Below are 13,367 nucleotides of genomic sequence, written 5' to 3' on the forward strand. Positions count from 1 at the left end.
AGGACTTGTCCTAAACCACTCTGTAAAGAAATGGGTGGCTGCATTTTCACAAATATCGCGGTCTGTAGCCAAATGGAGGCTACACAATGAGCAATCTGTACAGTCAGGGACACCCATCGCTGGTTACATAGGATGAGAGTCAGCTGTGTGACACGTACTTAGCAGATATCTCTCTAGAGATGTAGAACTACACAAAAAAGCTGATAGCGGTCATCAATGTGGACGATGTTACAAGACTTGTAGAGAAATAAAGTGGAAAAGTTGTGCAAAGTAACCAATCATCTTATAATCGTCATTTATCTAGCATCAGTCTTTGGCTCACCCCTATGTCTGGGGATCGGCCAATCAGTGAAATCCAATATGTTGGATTTCACTAATTTGCCGATCACGATCTAAATGTGATCGTGATCAGCAAATCGTGCCTTTTTAACATAGCATTGAGAATTTCACAGATTCCCTGACGGATCTGCAACCATCGATGGCCGTCGGTCGGCATTTCCAGCCAATGGATTTGGCGGTTCCGGTCTGATGAGGGGGTCGGCCGATTGCTGTAGGCATCTCCTCTGCTTTATCTCTCTCCAAGGCTTGATACATCTGTCGTCATTTACCACCACCTTTAATAATGGGCCCATCACTTTTTTCTCAAATTATCATTTGGCTCATTTTGGAATCTCATTCGCTGAGATATCAGGGAAACAAAACAATTTCACCATGTGTAGCCAGCTTTTCAATGGGCAAGTAATGGCACAAGATTTATAACCGAGAGAGAGCGCCACCTGCTTTGCGAAGACTGTGTAGAGAAACAAGGGGGCCTGTACACACAGGGGCTAATGAGGGGTTGGAAATACGCCTGTTTGTGGAGCATATCTTCCATGTTTTCGCACTGCACATGGCCCAGAACTAAGGACCTGATTCAGACCCAGTCGCTAGGAAGCGTACGCTCGTAGCTGCCGATGGTTTGCATTGTGCGCATGCATCGCAGTGTGCGAACTAGTGAGAGCGATCGGGAAGCGTTACCTGGCCGAGCTTAGACAGCCCAGCTGAATGAGTGACAGGAAAAGCCATTTGTGGGTGGTGACAGGGGCAGGCCATTAAAAACAGGGGTGTGGAGGTGCGAACGCAGGCGTGTCTGAGCATCTTAACGCCGTTTCAGAGGCGCGCATAATTAGCAGGCAGCGTCATAGTACACGTCACCTGGTTGAATTTTACACTGAAGTGCTCGCAGTAGGGTATAGTCAACCTCAAGCACTGCGAATGCATCCGATGGTCCTCGATGTACCGATGGTTGCACACACTTCCTGGAGATGACGTGCGCAAGTGGGCGTCTTAAGACTGGCTGGTGGGCATCTGCATACACACCAAGACATAGCGGACGTGCTTATGCCTTGCCGTCACTTAGCCGAATTTGCACACGCTGGGAACGAGCGTACGTGTCTGAATCGAGCCCTAAGTGCGCACAGCTATGGGCAAGACAGTGTCATATGCATTTTGATCACATCTTCACTTTGGACTGAAGAGATGTAACCGAGCTGTAATGAATATACACATTTATTCCATGCACCCAATATGGCAGAACGTACACCCCATTTCCATCCAACTCCGCATCAGATCCAAATTCATTCAAATGAATAGAATAAAAAAAAAATATATATATATATATATATATATATATATATATATATATAATAATTAACTTTAAATAACAGTTTTTAAAACTGACCACACTAAAAAGTAAGGAGATTACGTTAGAGAACAAGAGAGTCCGGTCAGACTCGCTGGGATCATCTCACACACTACTACATTTAAGGCCCCTTCACAAACTTTGGTTCAGTACATATTGTGCACATTAATGCAACAGAAATAAGCCATTATGTACTAATGTGGTTAAAAAAAAACAAAAAAAAGCAAACAGAATACAGCTTATGTTTGCGCAGTGCACAATACAAATTCAACTACTTACCATGTTACCTCTCAGTTGCTCTGTATGGGGTGATGTACAGAGACAAATAAGAGTTGAAATACAGTGCTCCTTCCACAACTGCTTTTGTACATAGCCCATCAGTTGTTATCCATCTAGTACAGTATGTCTTCAACTCCATCCTCAATTCCCCCTAGCAGTCCTGGTTTTAAGGATATCCATGCTTGGCACAGGAGATTAAATTAAAATTACTGAGGTACCAATTCAAACAGCTGTGCTCAAGCCTGGACCCGGAGGTCCGAATTTGTGGAATACTGATCGAGTACATATCAGGCAAGGCAACATAAAAACTTTTTACACAGCAATGTCCCTGTAATCAAGTATATAAGAGGCACAATTATTTTACTGTGTAGAAGTTTATATTTATTTAGGAAGACACAGGTAAGAAATTAATTTCTGCATTCCATGGCCTGTGTCCAGCACTAAATCTGAGCCTTTTTGGACTCCATGGTGGCTATAAATATCCTTTTATTTAGACTGGGGGTACATTAACCTCTTTACAATGCATAGTGTGGTTACCTGTGCAAACTATAAACCAATACACTTTTAAACTGCATGCATTGATTAAATAATTGTTCCTTAGGGGCTGCGACTTACAGCACTAAGCTAAGCTGCCGCCATCTACTTTTAGAAGTACAGTAGTCTCTGGAAAAGAGGAATAAAGACGCACTCCAAGTTAAATGTTAAAGTTCTAACAAACTGCTCCTTCCCCCTCGTGGACCCTCGGGAGCTGCATGCTAAAAGGGCTTCCTGCAGGACAGCTTCAGCAAAACCGTATCACACTGACCGACAGTAAGCTGCAAGCAGAGAGCTTAGTTCACAGTGTCACACCCCAAGCTGGAAGACATTCTGCTAGTTAAGCATTAACCAGCTGAATGAGCCAAGTCTCGCCCACAGAAAGAGTCCACCAAGTTAAACTGCGTCTAATTTAGAGTGCTCCTTTAAAATGTAGTCCCTTTTTGTCACGTGAGCTATAACATAAATAAACAATACAGTAAATCTATGGTTACGCTTTAACAAATAGTGCAAATAAATACATTCTTTGGGTCACACTTTCAAAAACCTAAGCTTAAAACATACTTTTCCTTATAGCAAAATAGAATATACTACAAGTATACTGTTTTTGTTTTCTTTACGACAGGATCAAAATAGTTTGTTTTTGTCACTTTACAGTACTAAAGATAATTATCCATAACAAATCAAAACAGAATAATATAATTCACACATGTAAAAAACATACTCTATCATTTAAAAAAAAAATGGCCAATAATTCTTGACAAGTTTGTAACACCCGATATTACAGGAATTTTTCATCCTAGTAAAAACAGCGTACATCCATTCCTACAGCTGGAGTGGTGGTGGTGGAGCCATTTTGGAAACTCAGAGTACTTGTGTTGCTTTCCTGTGATCATCTCTTTCCAGAGGCCTGGACGCGTTTACTTGTGGTTAGTGGAACCAGATTCCCGGTGGTGCCGTTAGTACTGTTACTGGACGATCCGTTTACTACAAAATAGTCAATTTTGTTCTCTAGTTTCCCCAGGCGTTGCAGGATGTCGTCTAAAAGAACCGCAATTGTCCTCTTCAGATCAGCTGTTTGCAAGTAGAACAAAAACATAAATTATATGCAGATACAGACTTGCACAAATGTAAACAGAACAGTAACCAATTAGTACTACCTACTTCACCTATAAGTGACCATCAAGACCCACATACATACAGTGTTCATTCTAGCACACTGCACCTGTCACAACCCGTGCAGTTCCTCTTTCCTGCCTGGGGTGTCACTCTCTGCTAAATGAACTAAAATCGTTTACTAAAGTTGTTAATTTACTATGTTCATTTAAATGTAATGAACGATTTTCTAGAACTACAAACGATTTTTCATATTCCCTTACTGAAAATCGTTGAGTTGACAAGTCTGACTGAACTACAAACGTGAACAAAATCGTTCATCGTTTGACTCAGAAAGTGAACGATTTTTACAAACGATTATCGTTAAACGATATCGTTTAACGATAATCGTTCAAAAAATCGTTGTGTGTGTATGCACCTTTAGGGGCTTGTTGTACTCTGCACAGTCCAGACTGAACAAAGTATGAACAGAATACTCATTATACCTCAGGTGGGCCATCAAAACAACAGGCAACATCTTCATTAAATAGAAATCGGAACATTCAAAAACTTGAAAGCGGCAAATAGTACACCCACTATTTAATCCCTAATTTTAGTCCAGAAGTGGCCAACCATAACAAACAGGTTTAGAGACTGGAGATGGGCAATGAGGACTGTCAGCTGATGGCCCAAATGTGCGACAGGTGCAGAGTGGCAAAGTTATGTTTTTCTGGAGCAGGGCTTCTGACTAGAGTATGGAACCGCTGGGGGAGTGGGGAAGGTGTATACTAATATATTAGCTGGTAAAACCTGATTCGTGTTCAAAAGTAGCATTACTGCATTCCTAAATGGCTTCATTGTATTTGTTATACAAATGATTCCCGGCTCTCCTATCTGGTGCAACCTGTCAGCAATCCGTGACAGGCTCATTCCATTATTGCAGAGGAGACCATGCTGCTGTGCGCAGATTGTGTAACGGCACAAAAATGGACTTCAAGTTAATAAAATAATAATAATAAAAAAAAAAAAAACTTTTTGTTTTTTTTTAGGCTGAAGCCTCAACTACAAAAAAGGTCCAAAAACGTATATTAAAATATTATCCAGTATGTAAGGACATCTTATCACACATATAGAAGTCCACACATCATTCCGTGTGACACACACACAGAAAATAAACAACCACACATTATAGCGGTGGCACACTGAGATTAAAAGGAACAATCTCACATTTTTTTTTTATTTGGAAAGTTTAATTCATTTGTTTAATTCAGAGGAAGACATTGGGCCATATCCAATTAGACACGATAAAGCGAAAACTTAACGTCAGTGAAGTTTTCACACACTTTTGGGTTTTGGTGCAATCTTTTCGCGTCTTTCGTCTATGCGCTCTCCCGTTTTTCGCACTATTCTAATACAAGAAACGTGAAAACGCACGAAAACTGTTAGTGAAGTAACCTACAAAAAGTGCAGCAAGATTTGGGGAAATCTGTTTGTACCGCATAAAAAGGCTACGAGATAATCTTCATAGTAGATCCCTTAAGGACTAGTGGCCCTTTAAACAATATATAAATCTGTATAGCTTACCGTATCCTGCCATGGAGCCTCCATTTCCACTATCTTTATTCTCTTCAGACAAGGCTTTCACATATCTTCTGCTGAGGTCTAAGATCTGCTCTCGGAGCTCAGTGCTGCTCTGGTGCCTGGGATACTGAAACGTGTAGCGTAGCAACATCAGTCCCCAAATGAAACCGAAGGCAAGTAGCAAAATGCTCAGTTTCTGAGACACTGACTTTCTGGAGAATGTTAAATACATGTTATTTTGCCCTCTATACTTCGCTTGAACCAATAATCGGCTTCTTCTCAAGGTATCAGACACAAAGAACACGGATGAAGCGGTGAGTTCCACCGGTCATTTTAGTCAAGTTCTCTTGAATTCCTCTTCCAAGAGCCCTAGGGGTCATCTGCGGCATCTGAAAAACAAGGCACACAAGTATCTCTAGAGAGTGGTGATAAATAACATAAAGCCCCAGCAACATGGCCTCAGCAGTCACTCACAAAACCACTTTCAAGTGAGGCAGGTCTTTTAGAATAAAGACATTATATATAAAAATAATCAATAATGTAGCAACCAAACAGATATCAGCGTTCTAGCAGCCTAGTGTAGTAAGGCTGAGGAAAGCTATTGCTTGATTGGATGCCATGGGTTGCATCACTTACTACTTTACTAGTTCTACTTTTTGTTAAATAATATGCTTGGTTTATTAATGGACATCAGAATTGGAAGTTGCTTTCCTAGTGAGCATAAAACAGGGACGTCACAATGATGAATAATAAAATGATCCCAAAATATATGTCCCTTATGAGGTCTTTCCTTCCCCTTCACAATGGATTTACTGAGGTGCTAGCAGAAATGCGTGTAAAGTAGGGCTATGCGGCTGGTCCCACCGTAACAGCAGCGCGCCCAGCACTTAGAGCCCGGCACAAGCGGGTCGATGGTGGGGCACTGCGCGCGCGCTGTGTTTTGTAGGCGGTGAGGGGGGGTGGCTGGCTAAACGGAGGCATTCCCAAAGGAACGCCTGCCGTTTTTTTGGGGCGGCCCTACTGACATCACTAGTGATGTTAGTAGTGAGCTTCCTGCTCTATTAGATCAGGAAGCTCGCTGGGGCTTGCGGGAACGAGACCCTACCACAAGGGTCTCGTAGCAAGCCCGATGGTCGCGACCATCACCTGGCTGCTCGCAAAAGTTGTGGATGGTCACCCACAGCTATGCGAGCGGCCAGGAGGCAGTCTTTTTTTTAATAAAAAAAATAGCGGCCGCCCTGATTCAGAGCGAGCGGCTCTGAATCAGGCCCTTAGTACGCTACAGAATGCAGCTTATCCCAATCATTCTCGCTGGAGAAAGATGACGCTCGCACAAACCATTGAATAACTTTAGACGGGAGCTACAAACAACTGAATCGCCCCCTAAGTGTTTGACCACCAGCTATATAATGCAAGGCCTATCACGCTATTTACAGAGGGATGTCAAAAGCACGTGCCCCCTGTCTGATTATCTGGAATATATTTCACAGTGAATTTGATAATATCTTTTTCAGGACTGTACTAGTTTATACTGAGGGGGATCGGAGACAAAAATAGCACCAAAGGTTTGGCACATATTCCAGTTGTTTGTGTGCTAGGTAATCAAGCATGCAATCAAAAAACTCAACTGTCTAGTAGGGGGTCAGATATTTCAATTCATTATGCAACAAATCAGGCCTGATTAGGCCAGCACTGTTAGTATAAATGTGACTTTGTCAGCACACAAGTTCTAGCTCTGGCACATCATTCCACAATCACAAGAAAGTCCTCAAATAATGTTTTCCTGAGGCTATCAGGCTCGAAAGGATAATGAAAAATGTCTAACCCTGTTAAGTTTATGTAGTTTACAATTAAATGTGCTGGTCCTTGAGATCTATGGCTAATACCATATAACAATAAATAAAATAAACGTTCCCCCCCCCCAACTTTGGAGCACCGGACAACTGGGGGACGCCTAGTGCATTTGAAACGTTAGACCACAGCAAACCCCCCACCCATTCACCACTGCTCTGCTATACAGGACATATCTACCAGCCCATGTGCACTTTCTGGCCATAGTGACCAGCCCTTTTATTCTATTTTATTCCAAAACTGCGCATGCACCGCAGCGAACGCACACATCTTTGCGCATCTCAGCAGTTTCCCTCTATCAGTGAAAAGCTTCCAATGGCTGCACACCTGACGCCCCTCTGCTTCCAGCAAAAAGCATTTTCCTGGCTGTAATGAAATGAGTGTTATTGGGCGTCAGCTGCATGTACACATGTGAGAATTATCTCATAGGCGTGGAGCCAGGGTTACAACACAGGCGGATGCTGGGGGAACGCCTATTATACCCCTTTTACACCTAAATTCCGGGTCTGATCCGGAGTTGGAACAAAGTTCCTATCCGGATCAGACCCGGAATTTTGCCGGCGCTGACTCGGGATATTCCCGAGTAAGCGCCGCTCACACCGCAGTCGGGTCTGCATAGACCCGGCTTTTGCGGAGTGAAAGTGGACGCTTGGAGATGACGTCATCTCCAAGCGCCACTGAAGCCGGACCAATCGGCCGGCTAGCAGTGCACTCCAGGTCATCGTGACCCGGAGTGCGCTGTTCTCATAGCAGGGTTTCACGGGCTACGCCCGTGTATAACCCTGCTAGTTACCTGGGTTGGATTGCCGGGTCACTCGACCCGGCGATCCAACCCTCTCCCCTTTTACACCAGGGAGCTGCCCGGGTTAACCCTTCAAAAACCCGGGTTTTAGCTCCGGTGTAAAAGGGGTATTATATAGTCATATCTCATGGACTTAGAATGGAGTAGATGTAAGTGCCAATGATAATGTATAAACAGAATGAAGCTAGTTTACAAAAACGCAGATGCACAAACGGGACTATTTCTGTCAAGGAACAAATCCAGAATAAAATTATGTTTTTGTAGGATGAGAGAGGCGCGTGGGCCGCCCACTAACCAGGACCAGCCTGATAAGTGTGCCATCTACGTCCCCTGAATGTTAAAGAGCTCATCATGCAAAGAAAAAATACACAAGACTGTATTTACCTAGGAATCCCACGATTCACCCAGCTCCTACCCATCACAAGATGCTAAATGGTAATTGCCGCCATCTTGACAAAGAGATCCATGCATCTCCTATTAATATGGGTGGGTGCATTTGTGCAGGAAAGAAAAAAAAAAAAAAAAGACACATGACATCACAAAAGCGCTGCGAGGGAATAATGATTACCATCTGTTTAAATAACCTTAAGACTTCTGTATGAACGATGGCACAAACCATCAAGGGTTTGGAAACACGACTGTTCATTCAGCCAAACACTATGGGCCTGATTCAGCAGTGAATGCAACGGTGATTACAGACGCAGATCGGGCGATTTATTATTTGCCATCGCGCTTGCGAATAAGCCGCACTGCACATGCGCAGCAATTGCATTGCGATTACGGAAGCACACAGGAATCCATAGCAAAGTGAGTGACAGGCTGTCAACCTTTGGGGGTAGTGACGGGAGGTGGTCGGAAAAACGCAGGATTGCCTGGCCGTATGAATGACGTTCGTTTCATGGGCGTGTATAAATTAGCCACTGAGATTGCATACGCAGCATGACAGCTCTCTACGTGCGGGGAAACTTGCAGTGTCTGCGGCTGGTCAAACTTCTTGTATTGTAAATGCTGCGTGACTGCCGATGTACGCCGATGGTCACGCAGAAGAGCGGCATTGGATAGATCTGAGAAGGCAGCAGTGGGCGTCTTTATGTCGACTGTGCTTTGGCCGGCATTAGCATGTTTTAGCAACTGCGATCCGTAGTCATTTGCAGTTGCATTTGCGTCTGCTACTGAGGCAGGCCCTATGTACACTCAGGCCCTATTTGTTTGACAGGGGAATTTAATGGTATGTACAACAATTGTTTCAGGTTTTGCATCACCCTTAAGTAAAACAATAAGAAATCAAACGTGTTTTTCATTCAACTTTAACAGGCTTACACGTTCTAAAATATAAACCTTAATAAAAAATAAAAAAAAGATCAATGCAGTAGTAAAACAAAATATTTTACAATGGCACTTAATGGTGATTGTAAGCTATTGTAATTTAAACAATTTTGACGAGTATTTTTCAGACCAATTCTACATAACACACTATTAGTGCTAGTGTACAGACAGACGCACCATAGCATAATTAGAGATAGTTATTCCTCGTGTACTACACTACAGCATACACCCCGCAGTTACTAGCAATGACTAATACCCCTTTCAGACATGCCCAGAATCCCGGGAATTTGGCCTGCCTCAGTCAAATTCCTGGGTTGCCGCGTATGTCTGCAAGGTACTTACCTGGGAACACGTTCTCGGGTAGCCGACCCTTCAATCGACCAGGGAATTTCCCGGGACTTAAGTCCCGGGAAATTACCCTGCTTATGTCTGAATGGTGCTACCCGGGAATTTACTACTCCCGGGCTGCACCAAGCAGCTTTTACATTGATTTGGCAGCGCAGAGCGTCCTATAGGACGCCCAGCGCTGCTGCTTTGAGTTGGCAGCACGGACGTTCAGCGCTGCTGCTTTGAGTTGGCAGCGCAGAGCATCCTATAGGACGCTCTGCGCTGCTGCTCACCACCCCCAGCGCCGGATGCCGGGGACACCCGCCAGCGGGTCTCTGCTACAGCGGGCCGCCCGCACTCCCGCTGGACCACCAGGGCACATTTAAATAATTTATAATAAAATAAAATGCCTGTAGTGATTGGTTGGCTGCTTGCTGCATGATGATGACATCATCAGCGGCAGTCGGAGAGGCAGGTAATATTAAAAACTAAAAAAACCCTGCTTATGTCTGAAAGGGGTCTACCTGGGAATTTCCTGGGTAGACGCTGTAGTGTGAAAGGGGGGTCTTGACCAAATACCCGGTAATTTGCACAACAGAAATTCCCGGGTCTGAGCAGGAAATTTCCCAGGTTGTATGTCTGAAAGGGGTATAATTATGTAGGGGATCAAAGGTCAGCATTGTAGGGAGCTCAGTGCCAGCCCATGTGACCTTGATGAATAATGGTATTCTCCCTCAGCATGCATGTTATGATGAGAAGATCTGATTTATGTAAAATAAATAAAGATAAAAACTTTTGTGTGCCTGATAGAGAGGATTCCGATCTGTTTGGAGTTGAATAAACTACAATACTGAAATAAGATTATAACACGATAAACATAATAGTAAGAAAAAATATTTTTTTTCTAAATCACGAACCCCCACCCCCCCACACCAGTATCAGACATGGGTTATAACCTGACTTTACTGATAGCCTGCCAGGAAGTGCATTGACCAAGTTGAAGTACAGATCATTATCCTAGAGGAGCCCAGTTACTAGTTGTCCTTGCCCAGGTTACCTGATAAAACAGAGGCATACAGAGAGCAGAGGATCCTCTTCCCTTCCCCGAGTGTTGCCCTTAGACCGGCCCTTGCTGCTGCTGTGCCATGGCTGTCAGTGTCTGTCTGCTGATGCATGCACACAGTGGGACTCTCTCTGCCTTCACTGTACCCGGCCTGCTGCCTAAACAATGACAAGGGAACATCCACCCAGAGCAGAGCCTCTTCCTGGATAAAAAAAAAAGAAAGCCTTTCTGCCATTGGCTGATCTGCAATGCCCTAGAGGCTGAAGTTTGTATTTTGGATGCTGATTGGCCACTATCCCAACCTCCCTGGCAGCGCCTCCCTCCACTCTTCCTGTAAATCCTGCTGCTGCTGCTGCTGCAGGGGAACGAGGGGAGAGGTGCTGCTCTCTGTGTTTATGTACCTGTTTGTGTTCCTCCCTCTGACAGGTCCTCTGCCTGCGGTGACTGCACAGATCTGACAGCTATGGAGTTTTAATGGTTAATAATGCATAGCCAAGGGCTACAACACTACACAAATCAGCCCCATATATTACCCTTGCATGTATTATTCATTCTGTACACTACATTATGGGTTTCCTGTTATGATCACGATGGAATGAATAACGCACAGTCTGCACAATTTCTCATGCAGGGTAAGAGAGATATCAGGATCAGTTACTACTAATGGCTTATTGGGTTTTCTTTTAAAATACTTCCCTCTATCAGCTTTGGTTTAACACTTTATGCGCTGGAACAAGTACAGTGCACAACAGCTACTGATTGTGAGATGGGGAGAGAGGGCCTGATTCAGAGCCGGACGCTATTTGCGCTCGCTCGTTCAGAAAAAGGGGCCGGCTATTTAAATTGAGCTCTTTGCAGTCTGTTGACGCCTCTATGTCTGATCGAGGGAACGAAACATGCGCTCGCTATTTTGTAAAGACGCCCCCTGGTCGCTCGCATCCTACGTCATCTCCGCTATTTATTTGATTAATCGGGTACATCGAAAAAGGCGTCTGAACTGCTCGCAGTGCTTGTGGTAGGACTTTCCTACCGCAATCATGCGAGCAGGTCAGGCTAAGAGACAACCAAGTGACGTGGTCGATGATGCTGCTTTGTTAATTATGCACACCCTTAAAATGCCCGTTTTGACCGTTTGGCACGCCTGCGTTCGGATCTCCACTCCCCGTTTTCAAGCACCTTCCCCTGTTACCACCCACAAACGCCTCATCCTGTCACTCAAATTAGCAGGCACTCGCCATTTGGCGAGCACTCGATTTCCGATCGCACTGACTGGTTGGCGCATGCGCATTACGACGCATGCGCAGATATGCGAACATCGCTCGGAGCGAACGAGCGGCCGCTTACGAGCGGCTCTGAATCAGGCCCAGAGTGCATTGGCATTTACAGGGATAGTGGAACATTAGTTAAGCGTACACATTCATAAAGATGTTTGCTGTAAGTACTGTGCGCACTCAGGCACTAAAGTACAGTCTACAAAGACATTAAAGGGTATATTAATTATTGGCAATAAGAAATGAAGAGGATGTAGTCAGCGACTGCATCAGTATCCCGACCGCCAGCATCCCGGAGGTAAGTATCGGTTGTTAGGGGAGGGTTAGGCACTAGGGGGAGAGTTAGGTGTAGGGTGCAGGGAGGGGTTTAGGCACTAGGGGGAGGTTAGGTTTAGGCATCGGGGAGGGAGGGGTAAGGGTTAGGGTAGTGTCGGGATTCTGACTGTCGGCATCCCGTACCCAACCCAATTTAAGGATTGCCAGCATTTACCATAGTTCATATCCTGCGATGTGTAATAGTAAAGTGGCACGGCAGTGCTTCTGTGCACAGAGAGTGCCTGGGACGAAACCTACAGATCCCTCTCCACAGGGCCATAACTAGGGTGGTGCGACATGTGGCATGGCGTAGGGCAGTGGGGGCTGTTTGGCAGCGCCTGGCAAATTCTGTTTATAATCATGCTCACTTGTAGCTTTTCTTTCTTTTATCCCTGGTGTCTCCTGATCACCCCTATCTCTTCCCTGGCTGACTCCCCCTCCATCTAACCTCTCCAAGCAACATCTGAAAACCTCCCCAAGTATGTGACTGAGGGTGCACATATTCTCCTGTACATACAGGAGCCTTCCTGCCTGTCAATGTGAGAGGTGCTGGGTTCAAGTTCTGGGCAGTCTCACTGCGATGATATGCTGATCCACTGTGATCACTATGCCATCGCAGCGCAACATAAGGACGCCCACCTTACCTTACATCCGTAATACGTTGCAAGACTGCAAAAACATTGATAACATCGAGTACCATTGCAGCCTCACGCACACTTGCACAAGGTCTAACCTTACTCGAATTGCTAACCTCATCGCACGCAGTGAAAGCCCAAGCTGTGTATGGCATCGTCCCAGCAACGGCTTTCAAACGCACTGGCATGACTGCGTTTCACCGACTACCCCTGTCACCTCAAAAACGGCACTTCCTGTCAATCACTCTGCGATGGGTCTGCATAGTCACTGCAGTGATTGCAGTCCTGATATCTGGCTGGTACGCGCACTGTGATGTATGCACAGAACGCAACAATCGGCGGAGTGTGTGCGTGATGAATCAGGCCTGAATGACACGGAGTTCTCAAGTTAAGTACCTGAATGTGGTATAAAAGGATTGCATCCAACAGGCTGGGATGGGGCAGGATACTCTGCCCGACAATTTCTGATGGCAGCCCTGAACACAGCCACGATTCTTGACCCAGGTTTTACCAGCACACCTCAATTATCCTTGCCAGTGAGTTCAGCTGCCGGCGCAGGGTACATACACGGATCTTCCAGCCGCTGATATTTGCTGCAAGTAACACT

At 44.9% G+C, this 13,367-nt stretch overlaps 1 protein-coding gene across 2 annotated transcripts; it reads right to left on the reverse strand.

Moving 5' to 3' along the window:
• Nucleotides 1-1,772: 1,772 nt before the first annotated feature.
• CCDC126 (coiled-coil domain containing 126) lies at nucleotides 1,773-10,761 on the reverse strand. Of its 2 annotated transcripts, none has more exons than XM_088457358.1 (3): nucleotides 10,534-10,761; nucleotides 5,174-5,559; nucleotides 1,773-3,568 (listed from the first exon to the last, which is right to left on the reverse strand). In XM_088457358.1, exons 2-3 carry the CDS (start codon nucleotides 5,400-5,402, stop codon nucleotides 3,387-3,389), a joined length of 411 nt encoding a protein of 136 aa, XP_088313484.1. In that variant the 5' UTR covers nucleotides 5,403-5,559; nucleotides 10,534-10,761; the 3' UTR covers nucleotides 1,773-3,386. The 2 variants fall into 2 exon arrangements, with proteins under 2 accessions (XP_088313484.1, XP_088313485.1); XM_088457359.1 differs by lacking the exon at nucleotides 10,534-10,761 and adding an exon at nucleotides 8,208-8,281.
• Nucleotides 10,762-13,367: the final 2,606 nt, after the last annotated feature.

Source organism: Taudactylus pleione, unplaced genomic scaffold (genome assembly GCF_031769625.1).
Source record: "Taudactylus pleione unplaced genomic scaffold, aTauple2 ptg000758l, whole genome shotgun sequence".
NCBI lineage: Eukaryota > Metazoa > Chordata > Amphibia > Anura > Myobatrachidae > Taudactylus > Taudactylus pleione.

Excerpts from the sequence above, each read along its gene's own strand:
- CCDC126 (XM_088457358.1), bottom strand. The coding sequence starts at position 5,402 with ATGTATTTAACATTCTCCAGAAAGTCAGTGTCTCAGAAACTGAGCATT. Across the intron at positions 3,569-5,173 it reads AGGCTCCATGGCAGGATACG|CTGATCTGAAGAGGACAATT; the intron begins GTAAGCTATACA and ends ACTTGCAAACAG.